Source organism: Athene noctua, chromosome 28, assembly GCF_965140245.1.
Source record: "Athene noctua chromosome 28, bAthNoc1.hap1.1, whole genome shotgun sequence".
In the NCBI taxonomy this organism is placed as follows: Eukaryota; Metazoa; Chordata; class Aves; order Strigiformes; family Strigidae; genus Athene; species Athene noctua.
The window spans coordinates 1,665,273-1,692,307 of record NC_134064.1 but is presented as its reverse complement, the minus strand read 5'-3'; the positions used below and the strand labels follow the sequence as shown (position 1 = coordinate 1,692,307).

At 44.5% G+C, this 27,035-nt stretch overlaps 1 protein-coding gene across 2 annotated transcripts in view; it reads left to right on the top strand.

The window, feature by feature from the left end:
- ANTXR1 (ANTXR cell adhesion molecule 1) overlaps positions 1-27,035 on the top strand; it is a 110,010-nt gene that overhangs the window by 61,797 nt on the left and 21,178 nt on the right. For both annotated transcript variants that reach the window (XM_074928479.1, XM_074928480.1), the window contains exons 14-16: positions 11,446-11,487; positions 19,550-19,645; positions 20,136-20,303. In XM_074928479.1, the coding sequence (XP_074784580.1) occupies positions 11,446-11,487; positions 19,550-19,645; positions 20,136-20,303 (306 nt within the window). The remainder of the gene's footprint in view (positions 1-11,445; positions 11,488-19,549; positions 19,646-20,135; positions 20,304-27,035) is intronic.

Below are 27,035 nucleotides of genomic sequence, written 5' to 3'. Positions count from 1 at the left end.
CCCAATACTGTGCACATTAGAAGAATGATGGCAGATACAGAGACATCTGTAACAGGATGGCCCCACTTTTCCTGAGCAGAGCATATCTGCAAAACAGCAGATGCCAGATCCTGGTCTCGTTGATCTTAGTGAGCATTTTGCTGTTGTCTTCCCATTCCTCCTCTTTCCTGAACATGGCATAAGCTGAAGGAGTCCAAGCAATCCTACTAGTAACTCCTGAAGGAGTCCAAGTGATCACAGGCTGGCAGAAAGCCGTGGCCTCTCGAGCTCTGCACCCTCCACGACTGACACAGCTGCCCAGGCAGAGCTGTGGGAACACGCAGCTGCCCTGGTGCCAGGGTGGGCCCTGCTCTTTCTCCTGTACTGGCCAGCAAGCAGTGAGCACACCTGTGGGAGGTGCACCCAGGGAGAGGAGCTCCTCTGCTTAGTGACAGAGCTCTGGGAGGAGATGGGTAGGTTGAGGAGTATTGGGGAGTGCGAGAGAGTGATGGACTACTGGAATCACAGCCTGCCTTCGCCGGGGCAGGCCCAGCAGGCAGGCGGGACATGCATAACATGGAGGATTCCCAATTCCTGATCCTCTCTCCACCTGGCTGAACACTTGAGGAGCAAGGAGCAATGGTGACAAATTCCTGCCTGGAGCAGCAGGCACATCTCCTCTGACTGACCCACCTTCCCAGGTGCCCTTGAGTAACAGGTATGAGGCTCTGCAAGGTTCTGGTGGACCCAAACAATAATGAGGACAATGGCTTTTGTAGTGTGGGGGTGTCACCGAGGTTAAGTCAGCCTATGCCCTGTGTCAAAACTGCTTCCATAAAGAAAAACAAGATGGGTCACTTCTTAGAGAAGCCAGCTGCTTTCCTGGGGCCCAGGTTAAAGATGTGAAGAGAAAGCTTCCTACCCTGGTATGGCCCTTGGTTTATTATCCATTATTAATTTTTCAGGTACACAGCAATGAAGTTACAAAAAGAAGTCTGAGGGCAGTCAAGAAAGACTCCAGGGCCTTGGTATGACTAAGGGATCAAGAGCACAAGTAGTGTTCTCATCCTTCTGGTTGCAGGGAACGATGAGGGAAGAAACATGAAGAGCCAGCAGATCAATACCTGGCTCTGAGCCTGGTGTCACCAGCAGAATTTGGGTTTTTTTGATCATGGGCTGGTTTACATGATACCAGGCCTGCTGGCAAGAGACAGGGTATGCCTGTTGCAAAGAAGAAAAAGTATCTTTGCACAGGAGTTAGCAGCGGTCATTGAAAGAGCTTTAAACTGGATTTGAAGGGGGAAAGGGATAAAACCAGGCTCACTAGAGCTAAGCCTGGGGACAGCATGCCAGTGTTTGAGGGTTCTTCGGTCTGCCATCTCAGTGGAGTTAGGGGATGGAGCTCCATACGGCAGCAAGGGTTATTGATATGTTAGAAACCACAGAAGCACCTGAGAATGGTCATGTAGGAATTGAGACTTGTTCGCCCAAAAAGGTGGTGGGATCAATAGCCCAACTGAGGTGCATCTACACCGATGCACACAGCATGGGCAACAAACAGGAGGAGCTGGAAGCCATTGTGCAGCAGGAAAACTATGGTGTAGTTGCTGTCACAAAAATGTGGTGGGATGACTGACACAAGTGGAGTGCTGCAGTGGATGGCTATAAACTCTTCAGAAGGGATAGGCAAGGAAGGAGAGCTGGTGGGGTAGTCCTCTATGTTAGGGAGTGTTTTGACTATCTAGAACTTAATGATGGTGATGATGGGGTTGAGTGTTTATGGGTAAGAGTCAGCGGAAAGGCCAGATGTCTGCTGTAAATACAATACAGCAGAGAGGAAACCATCTAGGAGGTTCCTGGAGTGTGTGGAAGAGAACTTGTGACACAACTGGTAAGGGAACCAGCTAGGGAAGGCGGCCCGCTGGAGCTGATGTTTGTGAACAGAGAAGGTCTTGTGGGTGATGTGATGGTTGGAAGCCATCTTGGTCAGAGTGATCATGAAATGATAGTGGTTTTGATTCTCAGAGAAGTAAGGGGAGGGGTCAGCACAACTGCTACCTTGGACTTGCAGAGGGCAGACTTTGGCCTGTTGAGGGGCCTGGCTGACAGAGTCCCTTGGGAGCCAATCCTGAAGGGCAGAGGAATCCAGGAAGGTTGGACATTCTTCAAGAAGGAAATCTTAATGTCCCAGGAGAAGGCCATCCCCATGTACCAAAAGATGAGCCAGCGGGGAAGAAGACTGGCCTGGTTGACCAAAGAGCTTTGGCTGGAACTCAGAAGAAGAAGAGAGTTTATGACCTTTGGAAGAAGGGGCAGGCAACTGAGAAGGCCTACAAGGATGTCGTGACATTATGCAGGGAGAAAATTAGAAGGGCCAAACCCCAATAAAAAATGCTTCTATAATAATGTAATAATGTATATTAGCAACAAAATGAGAGCTAAAGATGACTCCATCTTTTATTGGAGGCAGGGGGAAACATAGTGACAAATGATGAAGAGAAGGATGAGGTACTTAATGCCTTCTTTGCCTCAGTCTTTAATAGTAAAACCAGTTGTTCTTTGGGTACCCACGCCCCTGAACTGGAAGACAAGGACAGGGAGCAGAATGTAATCCAAGAGGAAATGATTAGTGACCTGCTACACCACTTGGACACACAGGAGTCTAGGGGGCCAGATGAGATCCACCCAAGGGTGCTGAGGGAGCTCGTGGAAGTGCTCACCAAGCTACTTTCCATCATTTATCAGCAGTCCTGGCTAACCAGGGAGGTCACAGTTGACTGGAGGTTGGCAAATGTGACACCCATCTGCAAGAAGGTCTGGAAGGAAGATTCAGGAAACTAAAGGTCTGTCAGCTTGACCCTGATGCCAGAGAAAGTTGTGGAGCAGATCATACTGAGCACCATCACATAGCATGTACAAGACAACTGGCTGATCCAGCTGAGTCAGCATGGGTTTATGAAAGGCAGGTCTTGCTTTACTAACCTGATCTCCTTCTGTGACAAGGTGACCCATTTAGTGGATGAGGGAAAGGCTGTAGATGTTGTCTACCTAGACTTTAGTAAGGCCTTTGACACCATTTTCCACAGCATTCTCCTGGAGAAACTGGCTGCTCATGGCTTGGATGGTTCTCTCTGCTGTGTAAAAAGCTGGCTGGATGGCCAGGCCCAAAGAGTTGTGGTGAATGGAGTTAATTCCAGCTGGCAGCTGGTCACAGTGGTGTCCCCAGGGCTCAGTACTGGGGGCCAGTTCTGTTCAATAGCTTTATCAGTGATCTGAATGAGGGGATCGAGTGCACCCTCAGTAAGTTTGCAAACAACACCAGATTGTGTGGGAATGTTGATCTCCGTGAGGGTGGGAAGGCTCTGCAGATGGATCTGGACAGGCTGGAGCAATGGGCTGAGGCCAACTCTGTAAGGTTCAACAAGGCTCAGTGCTGGGTCCTCGACTTGGGTCACAACAACCCCACACGATGCTTCAGGCTTGGGGAAGAGTGGCTGGAAAGCTGCCTGGTGGAAAAGGACCTGTGGGTGTTGGTCAACAGCTGGCTGGACATGAGCCAGCAATGTGCCCAAGCATCCTGGCTTGTATCAGAAATAGTGTGGCCAGCAGGACTACTGGGGATGAGTCTCTTTACCTCTTGTCTGATCGCTTATTACTTGGTTAATGGCCTCAAATTGCACCAGGGAAGGTTTAGACTAGATATTAGGAAGCATTTCTTTGCAGAAGGGGTTGTTGGGCGTTGGAATGGGCTGCCCAGGAAGGTGGTGGAGTTCCCATCCCTCCAGGTGTTTAAGAGCAGAGTTGACATAGTGCTAAGGGATATGGTATAGTTGGGAATGTTGGGTTAATGGTTGGACTGAAGGAGCTTCAAGGTCTTTTCCAACCTAGAGAATTCTGTGACTAGAGAAGGGATCATCTCCCTGTACTCAGCACAAGGTGAGGCCACACCTTGAATACTGCGTTCAGTTTTGGGCCCCTCACTACAAGAAAGATGTTGAGGTGCTGGAGTGTGTCCAGAGAAGGGCAACGGAGCTGGGGCAGGGTCTGGAGCACAGGTCTGCTGGGGAGTGGCTGGGGGAACTGGGGGGGTTCAGTCTGGAGAAGAGGAGGCTGAGGGGAGACCTCCTGGCCCTCTGCAACTCCCTGCCAGGAGGGTGCAGAGAGGGGAGTGTTGGTCTTTTCCAGAATAACAAGTGATAGGACCAGAGGAAATGGCCTCAGGTTTTGCCAGGGGAGGTTTAGGTTGGATATTAGGAAACATTTCTTCACCAAAAGGGTTGTCAGGCCCTGGAACAGGCTGCCCAGGGAGGTGGTTGAGTCGCCATCCCTGGAGGTATTTGCAAGACGTGTAGATGTGTCACTAAGGGATGTGGTTTAGTGGAAAGTTCCTTTCCAACCTAAACGATTGTATGAACTGTATGTGCAAGAGCCTATTTAGGTGCCCAAGGGTGAAATTGTTCTGGGTAGGAGGCCAGCATAAGGCTTAGGTTTAATATTGATGCAAACCAAATAGATATAGACGTAAGCCAAAGAGATAATAAGCCTCCAAAACTATCATAAGGAGGGTTTTGCAGACACGTTGTTGGATTGGCTGGGAAATGGAGCTGATTAAAGTGTTTGGGATGTATGATGAAGGCATAATTAATGCAATAGCTGGAAGGCTTCTCTGTGCTGGGACAGTTTCCCTGTGCCAGTATGCATCACCACACTGAGCAAGTGTCTCGCACAGACACTTAAAATTGGCAGGCTGAGTGAGTTGTGTTTGGGCTGTGCTTTGCACCTCAACGGGATCTTCATGAAAGATTAGCCCTGGCATAGCTGAAGTGGTGGCTACAATCAGCCTGCCCCGAGCCTTGGGCTGAATCTTAGCTAGGGCAGTCTGGGGGCTAAAATGTGGAGGATATGAGTGGAAATATCTCCCTGGTGCAGCTGAGGCTGAGACTCAAGGCATTTCCCCACATGCTCGTACGTCACGTCTCCTTATGGTTTTACAAGGTAAACATGAGTCTTTGCCTCCCTTATGCATCCATACAGCATGGCCTGAGAGGGGAGGGCATGAGAAGCTGGTCTGTGATAATTGCCCACTTAAAATATATACACCATCTTACTCATTTTTGTACCGCAGCTTTTTTAAACACAGGGATGTGGCTGGCATATAAATGAGGTGTTGGTATTTAAGCATCTAACACCAGTTTTAACTTTAAAGCTGTTTTCTGGAAGGAAGCATGGAAGAACCCAGCAATTTGTTTGGCTCTCAGTCTGTACTGCAGCTGACCAGGAGTTTTGGAAACAAAAAGCTGGATGGAGAAAATACAGAAAATATATATTAAAACCACATGAAAATAATAGCTAAACTGGAGGAAGAGGAGGGGAGGAAATGCACAGACTCTATAGCAACCTGAAGAACCATAAAATTACATGGTGCATGTTGGCTTGATGAAGATTACTTTCAAGGGTCCACGTATTCAGATTCCCACCCATTCCCATGTGCACAAGGCACATTTTTTCTGCAGTTATGCTGATTTTGGGACAAGGGAGCACAGGATCATGAATCATCTGAAACATTCTTGAGACAAACTGAGAGCAAGAGACACAAATGTGCAGGCAAAAATTGCTCGTGGACCCCACAGTCTCTGCCTGCAGTTCAGATCTGAGCCATTGAGGCTAACCCTCACTTAGTGTAAGGTGGTAGTTTCTCTGAATTTATTGGAGCTTAATGTGGTGTGTAACATTCAAGCCCTGAATCCGTGCATGCTGCCACGAATGAGGGTCTCCGTTTGTTATTGTAGGTTTAAAGTAGTGTAAATAACAGAACCAGACTTTACAATTACTGTGCACAAAGGGCAGCAGGAGGATAAAGACAGTCTTGTTAATCATCCAGAGTACCCACAGCAGTTCACTGCTCCTCTCAGCCTCCTGTCAGTCAGATCAGAATGGTTTAGATATGGATATAATGGTCTATAACTGCTCATCTTTAAACAGACTAGAATTAAGTCTGAAAGTAGCATAGCAGAGGCATTTTGCCTGGGCTAATACCATCAGCTCTGCAACAGCCCAGGTAGAGAAGTGGGCTAGTAGAACAGGGTGTGTGCCAGGCACTGAACTAGAGTGCTTTGACGTGCTGCTGTGATGTGTCATTATCAGAAAGTTAAAACCAAATTCTCCAAAGTGTCCATCAGTTCTGGGGTGTCCAAACTGGAAGATCTTCATGGATCCTTTCTGGAAAGTGCTAAGCACTGCCCTCTGAAAGTCAGGAAGGTGGCCATTTGCCTTTAGATGATATGCCTAGACTTCAGATTCCCAAACCATTCCCTTGCTAATGCATTTCATTAAGGCCAGATCCAAAGGCCAATTATATCAATCTCGATGAGGTTCAGCACCCTTTGTTCCAGACCACAACAGATACGCAACACGAAGGAGGCACTGTTGTTCTTTGCCCCAATCATGCATGGGAAGTAATAAACTTAATAAAAATTACTTCCTCCTTTATTTTTTCCCTGGCCACCTCTCACCTCTTCCAAAGAAAGTTGGCTCAGCCCAGTTAAGAAGTAGATCTTTAGGACATAGTCTTGCTTAACCTGAAATTTCACTAGCAATCACTGCGTGAGAGCAAGGGCTTCTGCATACAGCTGAAAGTAGCTATGATGTTTTTCTTTAGTCCACAAAATTAATTTCACTTATATAGTCTTCCAGAGAAAGTGGGTCAGACATGTGGAGCAAACCCCACGGATTCTGGCCTGTGTAAGTGAAATAGACTAGGAAAAGGAATGACCTTTGCTGATGCTACATTTTTTTCATACATTCCTTGGAGGACTGCCTGTCAGCCCCATTCAGTTGCACACTAACAGGGTTAATTAAATGCAGGGGTTTTTTTCCTCCATGACATCATGTCATTCATAAGGGGATGATTTTGACATGTGCTACGATCTGTATTGGATGTGGTTTCTGGACGTCAGCTTGAAGTCCTAGGTGTGAAAGAGCCTTGTCTTCTAGTTTTAATGAGTTGAAATTGAGGTTACTGAATCTGCTTCCAGGCTGACAAGAGATGTTAACTTAAAAGGATGAATTAGCTTTCCTATTGGACTTCATTTACCTCTTACTGATATGTCTAGGAAAAAGAATGTATTGTATTGCAGATGAGGAAATAGGGACAGGCTCCTGCTTGTGTTAGAAACTTTGAAGTGTAGACCAAATCTGCAAGGATTTAATGGGTACTTAGAAGACATGGCAGATATGAACCAAATAAAAAGGAAATGTTCCTTTACCCGAGTCATAACTAAACTATGAAACTGTCACAGGACTTAGAGGAGGTCAAAACTATAAATATGTAAGGGAGAAAAAAAAAAAGAGATGAGTCAGATGGGTCAGTTAATGCTATTAAAAACACTCTGCTTATTAGGACAACAAAAATACATATTCTGTATCCTCCAGAAGAGTGAAGGTAAATAAGGACAAAAATTCTGCTCAGTTAACTGCATGCTCCCTTCCAAAATTTTAGTTCTAATTAGAGGCAAGTCCTTTATTTCTTATTTTGTACTGTTTTCTCGTGTAGCCTTCATTTTAAATGATGTTCTGTTCCATCTTAAAGCAGATTCACTTTACTGACAAGAAACATTGCCTCTATTTATCATACAAAACTCCAGGGACAGTTACTGAGTATGTGCTTGCTGGACACTGTAAACTGGTGGAGTTTTCTGGTCTCCTAAGATGGAAAACATCCTAGACACATTCCTGGAAGATGCAAAATTTGGATTCAACGTGCTCTTTTATGCCTGAATGGCTACAGCAAACCAGCCCTCTCCAATGCTTTTAAACTTCTAGGGGGTAGCTAATAGCATTCCTCTGCTTTTACACTGGGTTATTCATCAGAAGCAGCTGCTTCTCCATGCATGTGTGACACCAGGGTGGGTCAGCTAAGAGACCTGTGTCAGTCACATACATGTCGAGATCTGTGATGAAAGGCGATAGAAAGGCAAAGAATTACTTTACTGTCCTGAATTTTCACAGCTAAGTGTGTAGAAGTGCTGACAACTAACTCTTGAAGTTCCTTCCTCTGCCAAGAAAAGCCAATGGCCACCTCTCCATCCCACAGGCCTTTACTACTTGAAAACAAAAGACTGCATTGTAAGGTTTTTCTAGCATGGCAATGAGGTAGAAACCCTCAGGTATTCCTCACCTAGCGAGCAAATATGGTCGCTGAACAATTATATTTTTCTTCTCTCAAACACAGGGACACAATTGCAGCAGCAATCACAGAAATGGCTTGGGGTTATCAAAACAATTGCAGCACACATGAGCAAACACTTCAGCCTTGCCAAGCTAAACTAGCCAAAGCATTTTGCTTGGCCAAGCATTCTCCCAGCTGATTGCGTTCAGCAGGTCCATGTGTGTCATCTGGCGAGACAGAGGGAAGGCAAGAGGTGCAGCCCGGAACAAAACGTGGTGGGCAGTGTGGGCTGTATCCTCACTGGGTTTCCCTGTAATGGCATTTTCTTTCTTGTACGTGAGTAATTGTTTCTATTTGTGCAAAATGAGCAGGTGTAAGGCACGGCCTTTTGGTTCTGGGACCTTGCTGTTCCCACTTGGCGCTTGCTTTGCTCTTGTGCGAGGTGGCACAAAGATCCTGTTTGGTCTTTAGTACCCCAGAATAAGGGTCTCATGCATGTACAGCTGTAACTGTAAGAATCTGAAAGCAGAAGGAAAAGCTTTGTACTGTTTGTAGACCGAAAGCCTTTCTGGACCTGGGCAGCGAGACAGAAAATACTTTGAAAGTTCGTACAGGCTCAAAGACAGAGAAGACTAAACACTCCCCATTTCTGGACTTGTCCAAACTAATCAATCTATGCTGCCAACTTACGGAGTGTTCAGTTGCTCTTAGGAGTACATATCACTTAAAAATGGAAGGAATCTCATTTTCTTCCCTCTTGGACTGTGATAGAATAAACTTGATCTGTTTATAGAAATCAGTTAGTTTGCGTGTATGTGTATGCGTATAGGAATGCAAATGTATGAAAAACACAACCATCTCTGCATTTCCAAGTCTGTAATCTCAGGAGTTTCTAGCGATACTGGCTGAGAAGTTGTGTTTGAATGCTTAGCTGGACCAAATATGTTGGATGGATTATCCTGACATTTCATGCCAATGCAAATGAGAGAAACTCCACTGAAACCCATGATGTTCCACCAGACTACTGTTAGAGGAGGGAACAAGGCCACTTCCAGTAGGTACATTTTGGATCAGATATCTGACGTTTCTCAGCGTCCCATGGGTTTAGATTAATGAGTTTAGTTCAAAAGAGGGTCTGTTGACAAGTGCCACCCCTCACACTGATAAAAAGATATCTGAAAACGTGGGTAAAAAAGTCTCCTGTGCATTTTGGTGTGTTGTACATGCTGTGTCAGTATTTATTATGTCAAGAGACATACAAGGGATTATGCTGTTTCTGCCTCAAACCAAGGAGCGGCACTTTGGGTAAACCCTGCTGATCCCCATGATTTCCCTTTTGCAGAGCAGCACTCTGACGCAGACAACTTTTCATTATCTTTTCATCATTTGCTTTCCTCTGGTGAAAGAACTGGTATTCCCCAGAGCTGAACGCAAAAGCTAAACAGAGCGAGGTGGATGCTGCACCAGCTCTGCTAGTCAGCCTGAGCTCCTCTGGGGCATCACCCTTCCTTTCTCCCTAATGTGGTCAGTGGCCACAGTTCTGCTGCTTCAGAACAAGTGATGACGACATGAGCAGGGCAGCGGGTGCATATACCATGCTCCTTGAATGTCACTTCATGCTACCACACGTCCTTCTGTGCATATAAATGAAGATTCAGTGTTGATTCCTGAAGCATGAAGATTCTTTAACAGGGGTTCCCCAAGGGCACTGTAGGCTACCAAAAAAAAAAAAAAAAATCCCTGCTGCCCAGGAACAGGTAGTGGCAGAGCTCTACAACCATCCTTGCTCTGGGCTGAGATTCAAAGGACTGATCCAGGCCTGATCTCCACCCTTGCCAGAGGCACATGCTCTTCATTAATGGCCACATTGCATGACTCGGGGTTTGTAGAAGAAAATAAAAACAGTGAGCTCATCAGAGAAGGAAAAACACGAGTGAGAGAAATTGTTGTAAATATTTATAACTTCAGGCCTTTAATGTGATTGTCATTTTCCCTTTCTGCATTTAAACAGCCAAGCTGTTATTGTTTAAGACTGATTTTTTTTGAAGGGTAACTTTTAAGCCCACACATCCATACCCCATGCCTAGGGGGCCTCTACACCTAATACTCGGTCCTGAGAGGAGCTGAGGATACCCAGTGCCACCTCAACAGGTGCTCAGCACCCTGACAGCACCTGACTCACGGCCTGGTGTGTAAAGAAAGAGCTGCCTCATCCAGATGGACTTAAAACTACTGGAGAAAATCCATCCCTGGGGCACTTGCATTTCCATGCCTGGCTGGATTCAATCTGTTGCCTGCAATGGCTGTGCATTGGGGTGCGTCTTCTGTAAGGGAGAGATATTTGACGTGCCTGTATGCAACTGCTTTCTCTTTGGAAGGCTCTCTGTTGCTCTTGGAGTGGAGGGCTGTGATAATAGCCAACTGCCTGCCAAGCCCTAGATGCAAACTTTTTGCATGAAATAATAGCCTCACGCCCACATAAACTTAAATTGTTTCTATGGAGAATATCCTGGATCAGCCTAAAACCTCACCCTGCTTGCTTTATCAGAAACCCTGGGAGAGCCTCAAATGTATATATATTTTTATATTTTTGTTAAAGCTTATGAGAATGAGCTGTATTAGCCTGATAATGTGAAAAGCATTTTTCATGAAAGCATGAGGTGGCACAGCCTTCTGGAATGAAGTACAGGCATGAGGTGGCACAGCCTTCTGGAATGAAGTACAGGCCTGGAAGACAGAGGCAGGGGGTTTATTACTGCTTTGCTTTGCAATGTCTCCAGGGTGTTTTACTTCACCTTGGTTTCACTTTCCAGTCTTTGCTCAGACTGTAAATTATTTGAGGCAGGATTTGTACACGTATGCAGTGGCCAGTTGAAGGAGATGCTGATTTTAGTGTGGTTGTTCAGGTGAAACAGTGATTGCTATCTGTTGCTTAGAGCCAGCACTAACTATGGCTCCTGCTGGGATTAGGAGGCTGGATAATCAAGGATACATGACTTTGAATTTGCTGTTACCTCACACAGGGCAGGGGTCACTGAACTGAGCTGTTATTAGGAAATGTCTATATGGCAGGACTCTGGGACACCCTCTGTTTTCCCCCTTACTCCCAGTGACTGTGACACCAGTACCACCCACAGCCACCCTGTAGTCATTGTAACTTAGTTACTGTAACTAAGGTCAGAGCTGCTCACAGCACATACCCTATTGTTTTCTTGTTTGTGTTTTTTTTAAGTGACCTTTAAATTGTGCTAAAGAACAAAGTAAGAATTTATGATTCTGTTTCTCTTTGATCCTTCTAGATCATCAAAGAGCCCCCTCCACCTCCTGTAGAAGACAGCGAGGTGAGTAACACCAACAACCTGATTTCCTCAATATTTAGACAAGATTTGGTTCAGTCTCCTCACAAAAGGTTGTGATTCTGCTGCATGGTAGAGTACGGACCATTCAAACCTTTGTGCTCAGCTCTGTAGCCTTAAAGTCAATACTGGTTTAGCTAAACTAGAGGTTTTTCAGCTGATGTCTGCCATGTGTGTTTCACTATGTTCACTTTGCTTTCCACAGAGGTAGAGATGTGGTGTTTGCTTGTTTAAGAGTGACTATAGATCTGTGTATACAGCACGTCCACAGAGCAGGTAGGGAAGGGCAGAGGCAGACAATGCTTCCACTTGCTGGGAACAGCACTACAGAGTTAGGCTGTGATTCACAAAAAGGACAACCCTTAAGTGTACATTTAACTTTGAAGTTAATGGAACCTAAGCATATGCTTAACTGCCTCTCTGGAATAGCAGGGTAATGATTTTGATGGTTTAGCATATATAACTGCCCTTGGCAGCTGAGAGGTAACTCAAAATGCTGATCCCTTGGACTACAGTTGCTGTGAGTAAAGGCAGCCCACAGTCTTTGCAATGTGTCTGAAGACAGTGGACCAGATTCTGAGCAGATGTAAAACCCCAGTAAAATCTTCTTGACATCAGAAGAGCTGCACTAGCCAGGGAATTTTTAATGGAGAGAAATGGTAAAGCAATGTTAAAACCTTAATCTTAATTCTGGTTACGCTTTTTAGACAAATCTAGCAACAAATGGTTTAAAGCCATGTCGTCATTACTTAATTAGTAGCCTCTGCCCAGAAACATGCCCAGTTTTTCATCTGCCTCTGTGTCCTTCTGCTTTCAACACATAATGAGCGTCATCTCTGCTTTCCCTGTTCTGCACATGGGATTTCATTGAATAGTCACTGGGCTGTGTTCAGGGTGTATTGATGTCAATGGGAGTTTTTCCATTGACTTCACTGGGGTTTGGATCAGTTCCTCTTAACTGTGCAAGTAAGAGAAGACTTAGATCTATGCTCAGAGTGATTTGGTTGGTTAGTTCGCCTTGCTTTTTGCATCTGGAGACAAATTCATTGCCTGATTCAGCTTGCAAGTGGAAAAGCTTGCTGAAATGATCCTCTCTGCTGTCCATAAAGTCTGGCCCAGTGAGAGTGCTCTGTGCCAAGGCAGACAGACACCCTTAAAGCTCAGTCCCCTGCAACACTATGGAGGTGGAATCCAACCTAGCTTATGCCTGCACTGAGGACAGAGAAATAGCTCAGAGCAGCTGGAGCCAAGGCCGGTACCAGAACCTCCATCTTGGTGGCACTCATCCCCTTCAAGACAGGCCTGAAGCAAAACTCCCAAACTGAACATTCCTGGACCCAAAGGAGATTTGCATATGGATCCAGCACTCTCCAGGCCTCTATATGCAACATCTGGCCTGTTTTCCTACGTAGACATTTCTGTTTAGGCTGTTTGTAAATCCACTAGCTTTGTTAGCTCTGGATGAAAAGGAAAATATTAACCAAAAATTGCACACGTTCTGTTCTGCATCACACATACCTCCAAGCCAAGGGATTAAATTGCTGAAATTAATTAAAATACATCAGTCTGGAATGCTGGCTCACTGGCCAAGGACTAGAAGGGGAAATTACATCCCTGTACTAAGAGGGAAGGCGTGCTTCACGTCTAAGGAAGCCTTTTATCAAACCAGTAAGTGCTGCAAGAGCAGACCAGTTGCTGCAAAATAAACTAATTGCAGCAGACCAGTTATGTTTGCTTCAGGCTAAGTTTAGTTAAGCTGGTGTAAGGTATTTCTAGACACATTATATTTTCTCTCGGCCTTGATTCTGACAGAGGGAAGCCATCTGTGCAGCTCTTTGGATGAAACAGTCCTCAGTTCACCTGTCTGTTTCACAGCTTTTCTTTAGCAATTTATTTGCCACTGGCTTTTTATTTTAAACTAATCTGGTCTTGGACTGTGGAGAACGTGGGGCAAATACTCTTTGTATAGAAGCAGAATGTTGTTCTGCTTGCTCTCAGGCTGGCTCCCTGTAGGTGATGGCTTCAAATGCCCGCTTGTCCAGGCTTTGGTTGTACCCAGCATAGGGCACTGCACAGTGCCTGAAAAATTGCATTAACTTGTACTTGTAGTTACCTGCTTCCTTGTTAATACAAGAGGAGATCTGTACTATCTTTCGGCTATTATTCTTACTCTTTTGAGACCCTGGAATGGGCGCTTTGGTTACAACAATGTGCCAGTGTTGTAGGGACTAGTCTGACAGTAATTTCACACGTACTTTCCACCAGAGCACATGTCCTAAGCTCAAGACTCAGTTATCCTACAGCTGTCTTATACAACTAGCAGCCAAAGATTTCTTAAAAAGGAAAATGTAGTTTATACTATTTTAGAAACTGTGTAGCATCAGAGGAGTGCTCAAAAATTAGTAAGACTTGGAGCTGTGACTTGTACTACACATTTTTTTCCAAGACAGAAGAGTTTCCTGCTAGTGGAAAAATAGCAGAAGCTTTGAAAAGATGCATTTCCTTGGTCCCATTTACTCTTACAGAACCTGATCCACAGAATGGGATTGGCAGTAGTATAATGCTTTCACAGAAGGTTGTATACTCCAGATTTTTTACTTTGCTTCAAAACAAATAGAAGATGCAGTTGATTTTCTACAATCCAGTTTTTCTTATGTGTTGCAGGTAGCTTTCTCCCTTGCAGAAAACCTAGCAAATGCTTGTCTCCAGCATGAAAGAGTGCTAATCCCTTAAACAGCAGCATTACAGTTACAGTAAGATTTTTTTTTTTTCTCCCAAAAATCTTGGCAAAAAAAAAGACAAGAGGAATTCTTGCATCAGCATATTTGGGAACTGAGGCCCATATGTCTTTGCACTGCAAGGAGAATGCATTATACTGTAACAATGAAGGGAAAGTAGCATTGCTGTCAAACCCGCCAAAGGTTTTATTGAACTCTGCTTTAAAGGCCTTTGGAGACATATTGGAGACATGCTCACTGTTGGTGAAGGAAATCATTATTGGCTAGAAACTTCCAATTAATTCATTCAGAAATTGCAAATGTCATCAACTTACCGCTGTGCTCCTCAGACAACGCAGGATACTGAGGAGGTTAAGTCCAGATGAAGGACAGATGGTTTTACTTACAGCCAGGAAAGATTGAGTTAATGCCAATCGGAAGAGGTGAATGCCTCGAGGAGCCAGTGAGCACCTTTCTGGCCTGTGATTAGTCACTGATGGTGGATCAAAACCACATTCTTCTACCTCCAGTGAATAGGAGGGCTTTTTCTAGCCTTGTTGGAGGAAGACACAGCTGCTTTTATTCATGTGTCCCATCACCTTCAGGCTGGGCTTATTGGAACAACTTTTACGCGGCTCAGACCAGAAGTTTACCATGAGGCTGAAGCTGGTTCTCACTGTAGCAACCCATCTTCTACATCAAAAAACCCCAACCTGCAGGACTCTGCAGCTTCCAACAATTTCCTGTTCATTACCTGACCCATGCCAGAGGTCTGCTGCTAGTCAGTCCCACAGAAGGGCAGACTCTGACCTGCAGTCAGAGGGTACATAAACTGGAGCACTCCAGACCAGAGTATCACCAAGAGGCACACTCTACTCTGTCCTCCTTGCTTCCTTGCTCTGCAAATTGAGATCAGGCAATGTTAAAATACACTGCTGGATCTTCATTTTCTGTCAAGGCAGCGCTTTCTACCACAGAAGGCATTCAGGGACACAGAGTTCCCTCAGATCTGGCAAAACCAGGCAGGAGATCTACCAGATGACCAGAGCGTGCCCTTTCCTCATCGCTCAGACCTGTTTTTTCCACGCTGCTCTATCACCCAAGCTCCAGAGTCACCCCTAGCATGGCACCAGAGCCAAGCCACCAACCAACCTATAATTGGATAATGCTTATGTCTGTTGTCATCTTACCCACATACACCAAAGCGAACACATACAAGAAAGTCCTGGAGAGAAAGGACCATTCAGCAGCATAGTGATGAGATGCTGAAGGTAATTATCACTGTCGTGGGAGGCAAGCATGAAAAGGAGGAAATTAACTTGCTGCATGGCAGCTACGGTTAAGCCAGTGGATGAAACCACCTGTTCAGCTTGGACCACTTTGATCTTTGTGAACTAATCTCTTTCTTCTGCAGCTGAACATTCATGAGGCCAAAGAATGGCTAAAGGGGATTCATCTGCTTGGGGAGCTGCTTGCACCCTCACATAATGGTGTTTATTAATCTTTTCCAAATTGTCTTCCTCTCTCTTCCTGAAAAGCCTTGCTGGGGAGATAGCAAAATAAGCTCTAGAGAAAATATCTGATAGGAATTTTTTGGAGACACCAAGGCAGGAAATGTATTCTGTTATTCCTGAAATAAAGCCAGGTCACAGTGGTATGCCAGCTCTTTTCCTTTCCCTTTACTCCCCATTTACAGTCAGTTGCAGAAATACGGGAGGAAGAGAAAAGAAAGCTTTCAAGAGACAGGCATTTAAAAAAAAAAGATTTGGGATGTTTATTGGCAGCAGATGCGGTGTAGGTATTACCCCATGAAGGTGTGGAGTTTAATAGCCAAATTTCATGTGAAATACCTGGGCAGGCCCAGCACAGCAAACTCAACATACAGGCTGTGAAAGCTGGGTTTAATCACATCACAGTTGCAATGGGAGCACCAGTGTTAATACCCTTGACCTTATAAGACCTTATTTCATCTTCCTGTAGCTTAGCATCTGAGCTATAGAGTGGGAGTAACTCAACATCCTTTCTTCTCTATCTTCATATAATGGGGGTTTTCTCTTAGCTGTGCGCATGCAGTGCTTTGCACTTGGAGGATGTAACTTCAGGCAGGATGCTTAAGAATCTGTGCCATAGATAAACTAGGAGATTCTGTGACCAGTAAGACCAATAAAGTCTGGTTTTCTAAGCATTTGTGTCTCAAGGATAAGCTTATATGTGGATTTTTTGGTGCCTCATGAAAGTTGAGGACTTTCTTCAGCCTGCTCCTTAGTGGAGCACCAGTAGAACATCTCTTAGATGCTGTTGTGACCTGTGAGTGCTTTCTGACAACAATTTGCAGGCTTGGGCCAGTGAAAGGCAAATATATGATAAAAAACAAAGCGATGAGTTTATGCAGTTGTGATTTAGATGCCTGGCAGGGTATAATGTAACAAGCAAAAGCTTCCACGGCAGGGAGGAATTGTTTCAGAACTGAGCACGGTGTCCTCAAAGTGTAACAATGCCTCTGCATCTGAGAAGCGGCCTTGCAATTTGGAAATGAGTCTGACATTGGGATAAAAATGAGCCAGTACAGAACCAGACGCCTTGAGGACAGCGTATTCATCTCCATGTATCCTCATCTGTAAAATTAGAGGATAACACCTCGTACTCCAAGTCTTGTCGTGTCTTGCAGCACTTTTTGTAGGCAGAGCTCTCTATAAATGCTAAATTCTGACAAGGCTCAGGCATTGCAGAGACAACTGTGAAAACAATTATAAGGGTGGGGAGAGGGGTAAGTTGTCCAAACTTTTTTATATCTGGCCAAATTTAGTTTGAATTCTTACCCTGAGTGGTTCAGATGTCCCTAGCGGAGCCTGAATTATCCTTGTGTTACCCACAGATGAGGTTCCCTCAGGTCAGGGTCAAAGTACACAGAGCTCGGCATGGACTCTGAGATAAACACAGATCTTTGTTTTCTGAAATCCAGCAGTTATGAATCTGGATCTCTGACTGTGAAATGTAGCTCTGCCTTGCTGCTTCTTATTTTGTAAAAGAAACTCTAGCTCCATCTAAAGCAGATTTTGGAGGTGGAAAGATGCCAAGTTCTGTGCAGTCAATTTCCAGCATCCTTAAATGCACTTGAATTTTCTGGGGCTGTTTTTTGTACTGCTGTTGGGTCAGAGCTGAAGTTCCTCATGCAGTTCTTCTTCAGGCAAAAAGCCGATTGTAACTAAGTGTGGAAAAATATGGCCAAAACTGAGCCAGGATGTAAGAATTCAGCCCTGTCTTATTGGCTCAGATCCTGTGAGTGGGGCAGTGAGCTAGGATGGTGGACATGGGGGTTGTGTGCCTCTTCCTTCTCATTTTTCTGCTGTCTCCCTGCCCTGACCCCCAAGTTTCCAGTTGCTTTCCTTTAGCTACTCACGTGTGTAGCGAGCATATTTGCCAAGTATGTAGGACATTACTGGTGGGTTGGGTTTTTTTTTCTGCATGTATTGCAAAACCTCCCATGCCCTTCAAAACATGTAAACAGACTCATCCTCAGGAAAGCTTGTGACTCTTTTGTTTTTCAAGTGTCCACTGTTGTCATTTTGTGCGTGTGCTGTTTCTGTTGTTATTCTGGCAGAAACACTCCCATCTTAGATTGAAGTGACTTGCAGGGCTTTTAAGGGCTTGTGGGGAAGATTTCCTAAACCTTGGTATTTCCTGTTGTGAGAAGTCCAGTCTGTGCTAAACTGAAGAGAGAGAAAGAGAATTGCTGAAGGAAAATATTTAGATGGCTTTGATTCCAATTTTTTAAAAAAGTCCTCATGGAAAACTTCATGCAGAGATATTAAGTTCTTAGGTTGCAGCAAAGAGCCTCAGCAGCTCTAACCAGAGCGAGAGAAAGAGGTCAGCTATGAAGGAGAGGAACCTTGTATTTATGACTCAATTGTTCACTCTTCCTTTAGATCAAGACAAATTTTGCAGTCAAATTTATGTGTATTTTGAAAAACAGAAATGCTTTTGTTTGACATGAAAAGCAGAGTTTGTCTTGGATTTTTTCCCCCAGTTTTTCAGTTTTCCTACTGGGGAGTTCAATTTCAAAGTATTTTTGGCTTTTCCAGTATTGGAAAGCTCCTAAGTTTTGGAGTTTTGCCAAATCCCTGTGAAAAATTAAAGAAAGAAAAAAAAAGAGAGGGACCATTTTTCATTTCCACATTTTTTCACAGGAAATACTTCACGTTTTTGATGAACTCTGCTTTTCAGCTTTGCCAGTTCACAGCCTGAACTGTAAAAATTAAAGGGAAAGGCACTATATAGGTCAGAGCATATGTGGAGTTGTCATATAGTGCAACAAAGGACATAGAATATATAGAATACACTCACTAGAACTTTAGCTAGACTAATTTTAAATACACTTAAGGAGATTTTCTTGATTTGTTAATTTGGCTGTATCTGAATGTCATCATGAAGGCCAGAGTCCTGAACACGTTTCACTTTATGTGTGGTGATGTAGCATAGGCTTCTGCCTGCAATATGTTAGGGTAGAACACGTTCTAATTTGTACAGAATTAAAGTCTCATTTTTCACACAGGGCCTGACTTTCTGCTGGCATAAGCCTATGAAAATAGCTGAAGCTACATGGACCTGCATGGGCAGCCTCCTTAGCAGAGGCAGAAGTTCATTATAAGAGCTAATTCCATTTTGGTAATTTTTCCATTAGACTTTCCCATCCTATTTCACTTGGCCAGCTCATGTCAAAAACCCCACATCTCCGTGCTGGGCATTCACTCTGGGGTTGTTTCCAAATGTACTCCTTCACTCAGGAGCAAATTTGATTTGCTTGCTTGCTTCCTTTTCCCCCCATTATGTCAAATCTGAACTTTAATACAATGATTTATCTGGGCCCTGGAGGTTTCCTCCAGCACCGGGAGCCGTGAGTCAGGGAGCACTCCTCGGAGCAGTGGCTATTCTCTCCCTGATCACAGGGGAAGGGATGACAAAGAGGTAAGTCGCTGCTACTGTCACTCATGGTGAGCACATCAAGGAGACTTGCAGCCAAAAGACCCCAGCTCTTGAGCTCTGCTGAGTGCTCGTTTGGTGGCTGCTTCAATGATTTTGCAACTTGGAAACAATTTACTTCCCTGAATTTAAAGAGCTGGACTGTACCTTTCAAGTGGTGGTGGTATTTATAACATGAAACATTTTCTCTTCATGAGTGTATGTTCCCTGGAAAATAACCAGTGAGAGACCAGAACCTTGACTGCACTGGCTCTAGCAGGCTCAAAGGACCACATAGCCTGTGGCTGTTTATTCCTCTCCGTCTCTAGTCATGCTTCCTCATAGTGCAACCTCTTCCTTCTATTTTGTAGGAGGAAGATGATGATGGCCTTCCAAAGAAGAAATGGCCAACAGTAGATGCCTCTTATTATGGTGGACGAGGAGTTGGTGGCATCAAACGAATGGAGGTAATTAAATGCCAGTTCATGCATCAGAAGACCTTACTTGCAAACTGAGCTGTGATACTACCCTGAAATTTACCCAGAAAGAAACTCAGGGGATAGGCACAAACCTATTTTAGCATTTTTTGTGGGTTTGAGCCCACATAATTTTTTATATAGGAGTATCTGAGAGCCAAACATAGATTGATGAATTGGGACCATCTTTTTTCTCTAGTACGGTAAGATCTTAGGATCCAGGGGCAGTGTTGCCATACAAATTACAAGAAATATTTTTAGTTTTTCTGAAAACCTTCCCCACTCTCATATTTCTCATAAATCACAAAGAAGTTCAAAGTCTGGGCTCTAGTCTAGAAACGCCTCACAGCCCATGCCAGTATCACTCTTCACCTTGATTTTGGATGCTGGGCAAATGCAGACAAGGATCTAGTTATCACAGCGAGGATGTAACTCTCGGCAGCAGCTACTCTTGTAATACGCCCTGATGCCATCTTTTCAGGTGCGCTGGGGAGAAAAGGGCTCCACAGAAGAAGGTGCTAAGCTAGAGAAAGCCAAGAATGCCAGGGTCAAGATGCCAGAACAGGAGTACGAGTTCCCCGAACCCAGGAACCTCGCGAACAACATGCGCAGGCCTTCCTCTCCTCGGAAGTGGTACTCTCCGATCAAGGTAAGTCCAGTCCAGAATTGTACTGCAGAGGATGTTTCCAGGAGATCTGTATTAAGTGTTTTCACACCCAAGGCTAAGGTGTAGAGTGTCCACAAACCGGTGATCTCAAGAGCCTGCTAGAGTAGCTGTGCAGGAGGGAGTTCCCCTGAACATGTGTGAAGGGAGGTGCTGTAGAAAGGAGCCACATGGGACAATGGGGATTTCCCACCAGGTTGATCAGGTTTGGGGGCTGCATTGTATTCTTAGACCAGAACAGGATCCTGATGTCTTCTGCTGGCATAGCTAGCTTCTGTAAAGTGCTTGCAGACTTGACTGCACTTCCAAGGGCAGGAACTTTAGTCCACACTGCCTATTCCCTGAGATGTAGGAATAAATAGCATCCTCCTTCCTTAGAAAGAGGGGAGAAAATGGGAAGAAAATTACTGCTAAATGTCATCAGGGAGGGTTGTCCTCAACAGATCAAGGATTGCAGTGTGGCAGATGGATGTCTGCCAGCAGGCGTGGGTCACAGGGCCAGGCTTGCTGCAGGGCAGCACGCTCGCCTCACAAGGAGAGAATGCCCTGCAAGAAGTGTTTGGCTGAATTAGAGTGCCTCAGATGTGGAAGGTCAAGTTCACACTGATACTGGGTCACATGCAATGCAAAGCTGCACAACGGTCACCCACAGGAACTGGGAGGACTCTTCTTCTCTTGCCATCTGTCCCAAGGGCAGACAGCTCTTCTTCGGTTTGTCTTCACTAATACAAATGGTTGGCAGCGTACAGAGTGGAAACAAGCAAGCAACCGAATACTCCACTGAAGCTAAACTCTTCCTTGCACATGTGAATGCTTCTTGTGGGTTTAGAGAAACAAACCACACAAAACAGATATTAGCTGTATCTTCCAGGGCAATGTCAGGAAGCTAATCTTTTGCATTCAGGACAAATTAAGTTCTCCTCAGGAAAAGAGAACATCTTACGTATAACTGCTCAAATGAAAAGAAAAAAATAATAATCCCACAGTCCTATTTGTCAGGTTTAACTCTTTTGGGAAATGTTAATACCTTTCTCATCTCTTTTCAATCTGGGGCTATTTGTAGAAGCTCTGTAGTTATCAGAAAAGACTGAAAATGCCCAATTGATATCCAAGTGCAAACCTGGCACCACTGGAGCTTGGGTCTCATTTTGAAGAGTGGAGATGCGGCTTAGGGTCTTAGAAACCCTCTGCAGGCAATTTATCTGCAAGTAGTCTGCAAATAGGGTGTGTGTAACACATGTAGAAACCTTTTGGTGTATAGACCTCACCTTGAACTTTATGCTGGGGAATGAGGAAGTGCATCACTGCTAGAAAATAGAGGGTTTATTCTCCTGTTTTTTTCCTCCCCAGTAGCAGCCAATCTGGTCAGATATACTCTATTAGCCAAGTTATTGCAATGCAGATATACTACACTGCAGTACCTCCAGGTTTCCCTGCATTGTATCTTCCTACTGAGCAGCTCCAAGCAGTGCCTGTAGGAATTTGGGCAGGTCACATGTTTTGGCTTTCCTCAGTCAGTGATCTTGCAGCTGGTTCAAATCCAGTGATGGGAATGGCAAGGATGCACAAGGGACTAAGAGTGGTTTCCGGAGGATACGGAAATGTGAGCCTCTTTGAAAATTTGGTCCAGTGCCTTCTCTCTTTTCCCCCTTAAAGATTATCATCTAATAAACATAGCCTACCAACAAGTCATTTGCAAGTGCGTTATAATGACTTCAACATGTGTTCATGAAGGTTATTCATTCCCACAGTGGGACAGGTTAGAGAGTCAACTGTTTTCAGTTCAGAGTGGAGAATGCAGTAAGCACCATCCCATAGAGCTGCTCCTTTGTTCCTGAATGCATTGCATTGTCATTTTGCATCAGCACAAAGCATTTGTAAAACATGCTTGTCCCATCTGGGAGATTTTTCACTCCTACTGTGTGCTCATGGAAATTACCTCATCTAGCTGAGAGACACAGCTCAGCCGCTTTTTGCATGCTGCAGTCAGAAGGGTTCACGGCACACAAAGCTATACTCTAACCACTGAGGAGCTGACAGAAACACTGATTTGAGCACAAAGAGCCTTGAATACATGCTCAGGCAGTGGGAATCCATGTGGGTACAGCTACCTGAGATCATTAGTTTAGAGCTGGGTCCTTTCCCATAGGAGATACTGCTGAGTTACTCCCCTCTTCCTTCACCAGTTCACACTGTTGGATTACAGCCTCAGGAGACTTTCAGTTAATTTTCAGAGTTTATTCTGCATGGTAGGAAATCAGTTCTGAACAGAGGAGTCAAGTTTGTTGCAGATCTGTGTCCCAGCTGGAAATTCTCCAAAGTTCAAAAGAGGCTTGGAGAAAAGATTCAATGTATGTAGGGTTCAAGTTCAGTTCTGACTCTGACTAGGAACAGATTTTTCTTTGTAACAGCAATAATTCAGTTATAAGGGGGCCTATAAATATTAGGAGTATCTCATGGGTGATATATATTCTTAATACCTTTAGAAATATCTCTCTTACCTACCATTCAAATTATATACAGTATAAGGACAGTTCCAATCCAAGACCCCATACCCAGATACTCTCATAACCTTGGGGTGTTCCACATCTGGATAGTATTTAGCAGCCTGAGTCTGTCTGTGGACAAGAATTTACCTCATTATTAATTGCCACCACACCCCTGATTGAACTGCACCCAAAAAGACTGTATGCAGACAGGATAACTGTATCCAACCCTTTCCCCACGTGCAATCATGAGTGCTCATCAAAACCTGAGGGGATCGTTTCTATGAAGCAGGGGTCCTGCTATTGCTCTCTCTGTGCAGTAAGAAATTAGCAAAATTGGTGAAAATTCATCAGCACTCTTGGCAGGAGCTCATGTCCTGAAGATGTGAGCATATGAAGATGAATTTGCATTGTGTTATGCAGGGAAGCTATCACAGAGCTGTTACAAGCAGAGGGAGGCGAGGAGGGATAGCCTATTAGGTCGTTTGGGCTGTACTCTCAGCCAGAGCAGGACTGCTAACTTGAATCTATCCTTCACTGCTTTTTCCAGTCTGGTTTTTAAAATAACATAGAGGCTTCCACCACTTCTCAGAGGGGAATATTTCACAGACTACCAGACCTCACCCATAGGAAATGTCTCCTGATACTCAGCTTAAATTTTCCCTCATCCCCATGCTCCAAGTGCACTCGGCTCTTTTGGTTAAAGCAGCTTTTAAATTTCCACTCCCTCTTCAGAAGGTAGATAAATATGCATGTAACAAGCTACTTAAAAAAAGTCATTGGTAAAGGAGGAGGACAAGGAATTAATCCTCAGGAATGGCAATCAAGGTAGGTTGAATCTGACAAAGAGCCAGGAAATTCACATTTTAGGGCCAGTCATCTTGCTGACCAGCGGGCCACCTTTTCTCCACGCAGCAAAAGCGCCAGCCTTTATTAGAGAGTTCTGCCTTTTGCCAGTTTATCTGATGGAGTTTTTCTTCCCTCTCCTTCTTACTCTTCCAGAGTAATGTCTATAAGGTAGATAGGCAGCTTAGAGCAGATAGATTGCTTTTTGAAATGCTCCAGAGATTTATTTCCTACCAAATGTGGCTACTGACACTTATCAGATTGTGGTTATTATTATTGTTATTATTGTTATTTGCTGCTGTTACTTCTTAGCACACTGTGAGCTGGATTATCCCACTTACAAAATGTCATTTCAACAGTTTGAAAAGTCAGTGCAAATAATCCAAGGAGAAAGACAAGTCTGCAGATTTCTTAAGAAACTTGCCAAATCCTCAGTTCACCTGACAGGGAGGGCAGCACAAAACATAGATGCAAGTGAAGGATCGCAAAGGACCATGCCTTTAGTTTTCATTTGGTTCAGGACATGCTTCCTGCTACAGCCAGCCACACAGCTCTGTACGCTTTGGTTAGCAGCTTTCCTCCTACCTCTATTTCTACCTCTGTCTACCTACCTCCCTTCCCTTTCTTCCTCCTTGTCAGAGCATTTATAGTACTTGTTTGACTTCAAAAGGACCATTATCAGTCTCTAAAAAACAATGCAGAGAGGACTACAAGAGAAGGCTAAACTCTGTCACCCACAAAAACTCACATGCAGGATCTGCCTCAAGGCTGAGGTTGAAGCAACAACTTGTGCTCGCAGAAAGAAGCCTCAGGTGAATCCCAAGTGGAGGCTACTTAAGCATTTACTAAGCCACGTGTCCCTGGCACGTTTTCTAGCCGTTGTCCCTCCTGTCTCTATTTACAAAGCTGACATGGCACAGCTTCCTGGCTAGAAGAGGCCCAAGGGCAGCTTGCACTTACAGACAGCTTACAAAACTGCCTCTCACTGACACCACCAGGTACCAGGTCTCCGGAGCACTGGAGGTATCAGGTCATTCACTACACCAGGGTCAATACAGAGCTGAATTTATTAATTGGGAATGCATTCCTGTTAAACCAATGGCTGAAACTATGCCTTCCTTTATCATCTGCCCTGATTGTTTCTTCTTTCCAGACTCCATATCTAGTAGGACTTGAAGCTTTAACTGCCTCCAGACTTCTTTTTTTTTTCCTCCAAACAACCTTGTGCTTCAATTGCAAAGGAGTTCCCCAACACAGAGACACAGCCCATCCACTAGAAAGCACAGAAGTGTTTATATTTCCAAGTGAATGCATTGCTGTTTTCATTTCTTTAACCAGCATCATCCTTTCCATGATCCACTCTCCCTCTTTTCCACCCAGATGTCTTGGGCAGACCCTGAAGCTCCATTCAGACTCCCAAAGACAGAGCTCTTGGCTTTTCCCAAGAAATCTTGGTAGGCTCTTGGAAATTAGGACTGCAGAGTAAAAATGACTTTTTTGTTCCATGGAAAGTTATAATTTTCTCTCTGGTTTCCTAAAGGAGAAATGGAAGAAAAAGATAGTTATTTCTTAAGTTGTCAGAGAGGACAGGAGATCAAGAGCTTCAACCAGCTCTGATGTAGGGGGAAAGATGGACTGGGGTATACAGGGATGGCTTCCCTCTGGTCTAAGAAGTTGTGCTGTCCAAATGCAGAAGAGTCTAACAGAGGAGTTTCTTGCTTCTTTGAGAATAACAGACTTTCCTGGCTCTCACCTTAGGAAGTCTTTTCCCCGGTATCCTATGGAAACAAGATCTATGCAGTGATTCTGTGTGTCTGTCTGTCTCCACCCATGTGTCCCTCCAGTTCCTAAATAAGCTTTGAATCATTGGCTCAACACACTGGTTGAGGACTATCTCTCTGAGAGGATTATAGCCCTAATGATTTCTTGAAAAGAGAAGTGAAAGACTCTATGTCCCCATGAAAGGAAGAGTGTGCACTGAGGCTTTAATTAGATACCAGAGAACCAGTGTCACAGAATGACCTTATAAATATCCTGGCTGTCAGGAAGGTCTCACCTCCACAGACCCTGAAGTTCACAATCAGCCATGGGACCCAGACTTTCAGGAAAGCAAGCTTCCTTACTGCTAATGACACTGCGTGCTTTTTCCCCATTTGCTTAATTTTGTCCCATGAGGCAATTCTGCTATCACAAAATTTTTGTTGTCTTTATTTTCAGGAAATGGGTAGCGATCATACATGAGTTTCTGAATCCAGTCAGGATTAGATAGGTCTTTGGGTCTGATCCTCTTGACCCCAGGAAATAGTTTTGTACCAAGGGACAACTTTGTACATTCTCATAGTAGCTCGTCTCTGTCTCTGCAGACACAATAAAGTTTACTGACTATTACTGGTGTGGGTTTCACTCGTGGTGCCTGCTCTAATATCGTACCATTTGTAGCATTCAGAACAATACGGATGGAAAGCTTAATAAATACTGTCTGTTGTTAACCTTTTCAAGAGATTTCTACAAGTTTCCAGGTATCACGCACTTAACAGACCAAGGGTCAAATGAAGTTAATGTGAAGAGAGCTTTAGGGATATGGTGGATGGAGTTGGGAACTGTCAGTGTTAGGTCAATGGTTGGACTAGATGATCTTCAAGGTCTTTTCCAACCCAGATGATTCTGTGATTCTGTAATAGATGAATCTTTGGCTTGTAATATGTCTGTAGCCTTCCACTGAGCCAGCCAACGTGCTGTGCTTGTGTAAACCCTTCTGCAGATCTCCCAGAAGCTGAATCCATTTTGAAAGTGAAACCCTGGCCTATTAGAATGGCGATATAGCCAGGAACCCTTCAGCAGCAGATGTATGTTTCAGAGCAGATGATTTTATGGGTATTTCTACATTGCAGAGCCCTGTGCTGCTCCTTCTGGCCTTGTTCAGCTCATTTGGAAAATAACCGCAGGCTTGGTATTGTATGTCACTGCTGAATTTCAGTCAGGAATGAACACTGTCTGCATTGCAGGAATGGCAGGAAGGGTCCAATCCCCCATCTCAGCCAAACTTTCTGTCCACAAGAGATTTCAACACGTTGGGTTTTCAGCAAAACTTGTCAGGGTCTGTGCGTGCGCACAGGTGTGCGCTGGGGTACGGGCTGTTGGGTACGAGACCACCCAGTGAGGTGAAGAGCTTCTCAAAACCATCACAGTGTGAGGAGGGTGGCAGCTGCAGGGCAGCTGCCGCTGAGCTCATAGCAATGGAGGACTTTGAAAGATGTGTGTTATTGCCTGGAAAAGATGTAAATATTAACTGACATATGGGGTGGGACTGGGGAGTTATGTGAGACCTGGTGACCCGATGCTCTCTTGCTAGCATGTAGCTGACATGAAAGATTAAGTGGGTCTT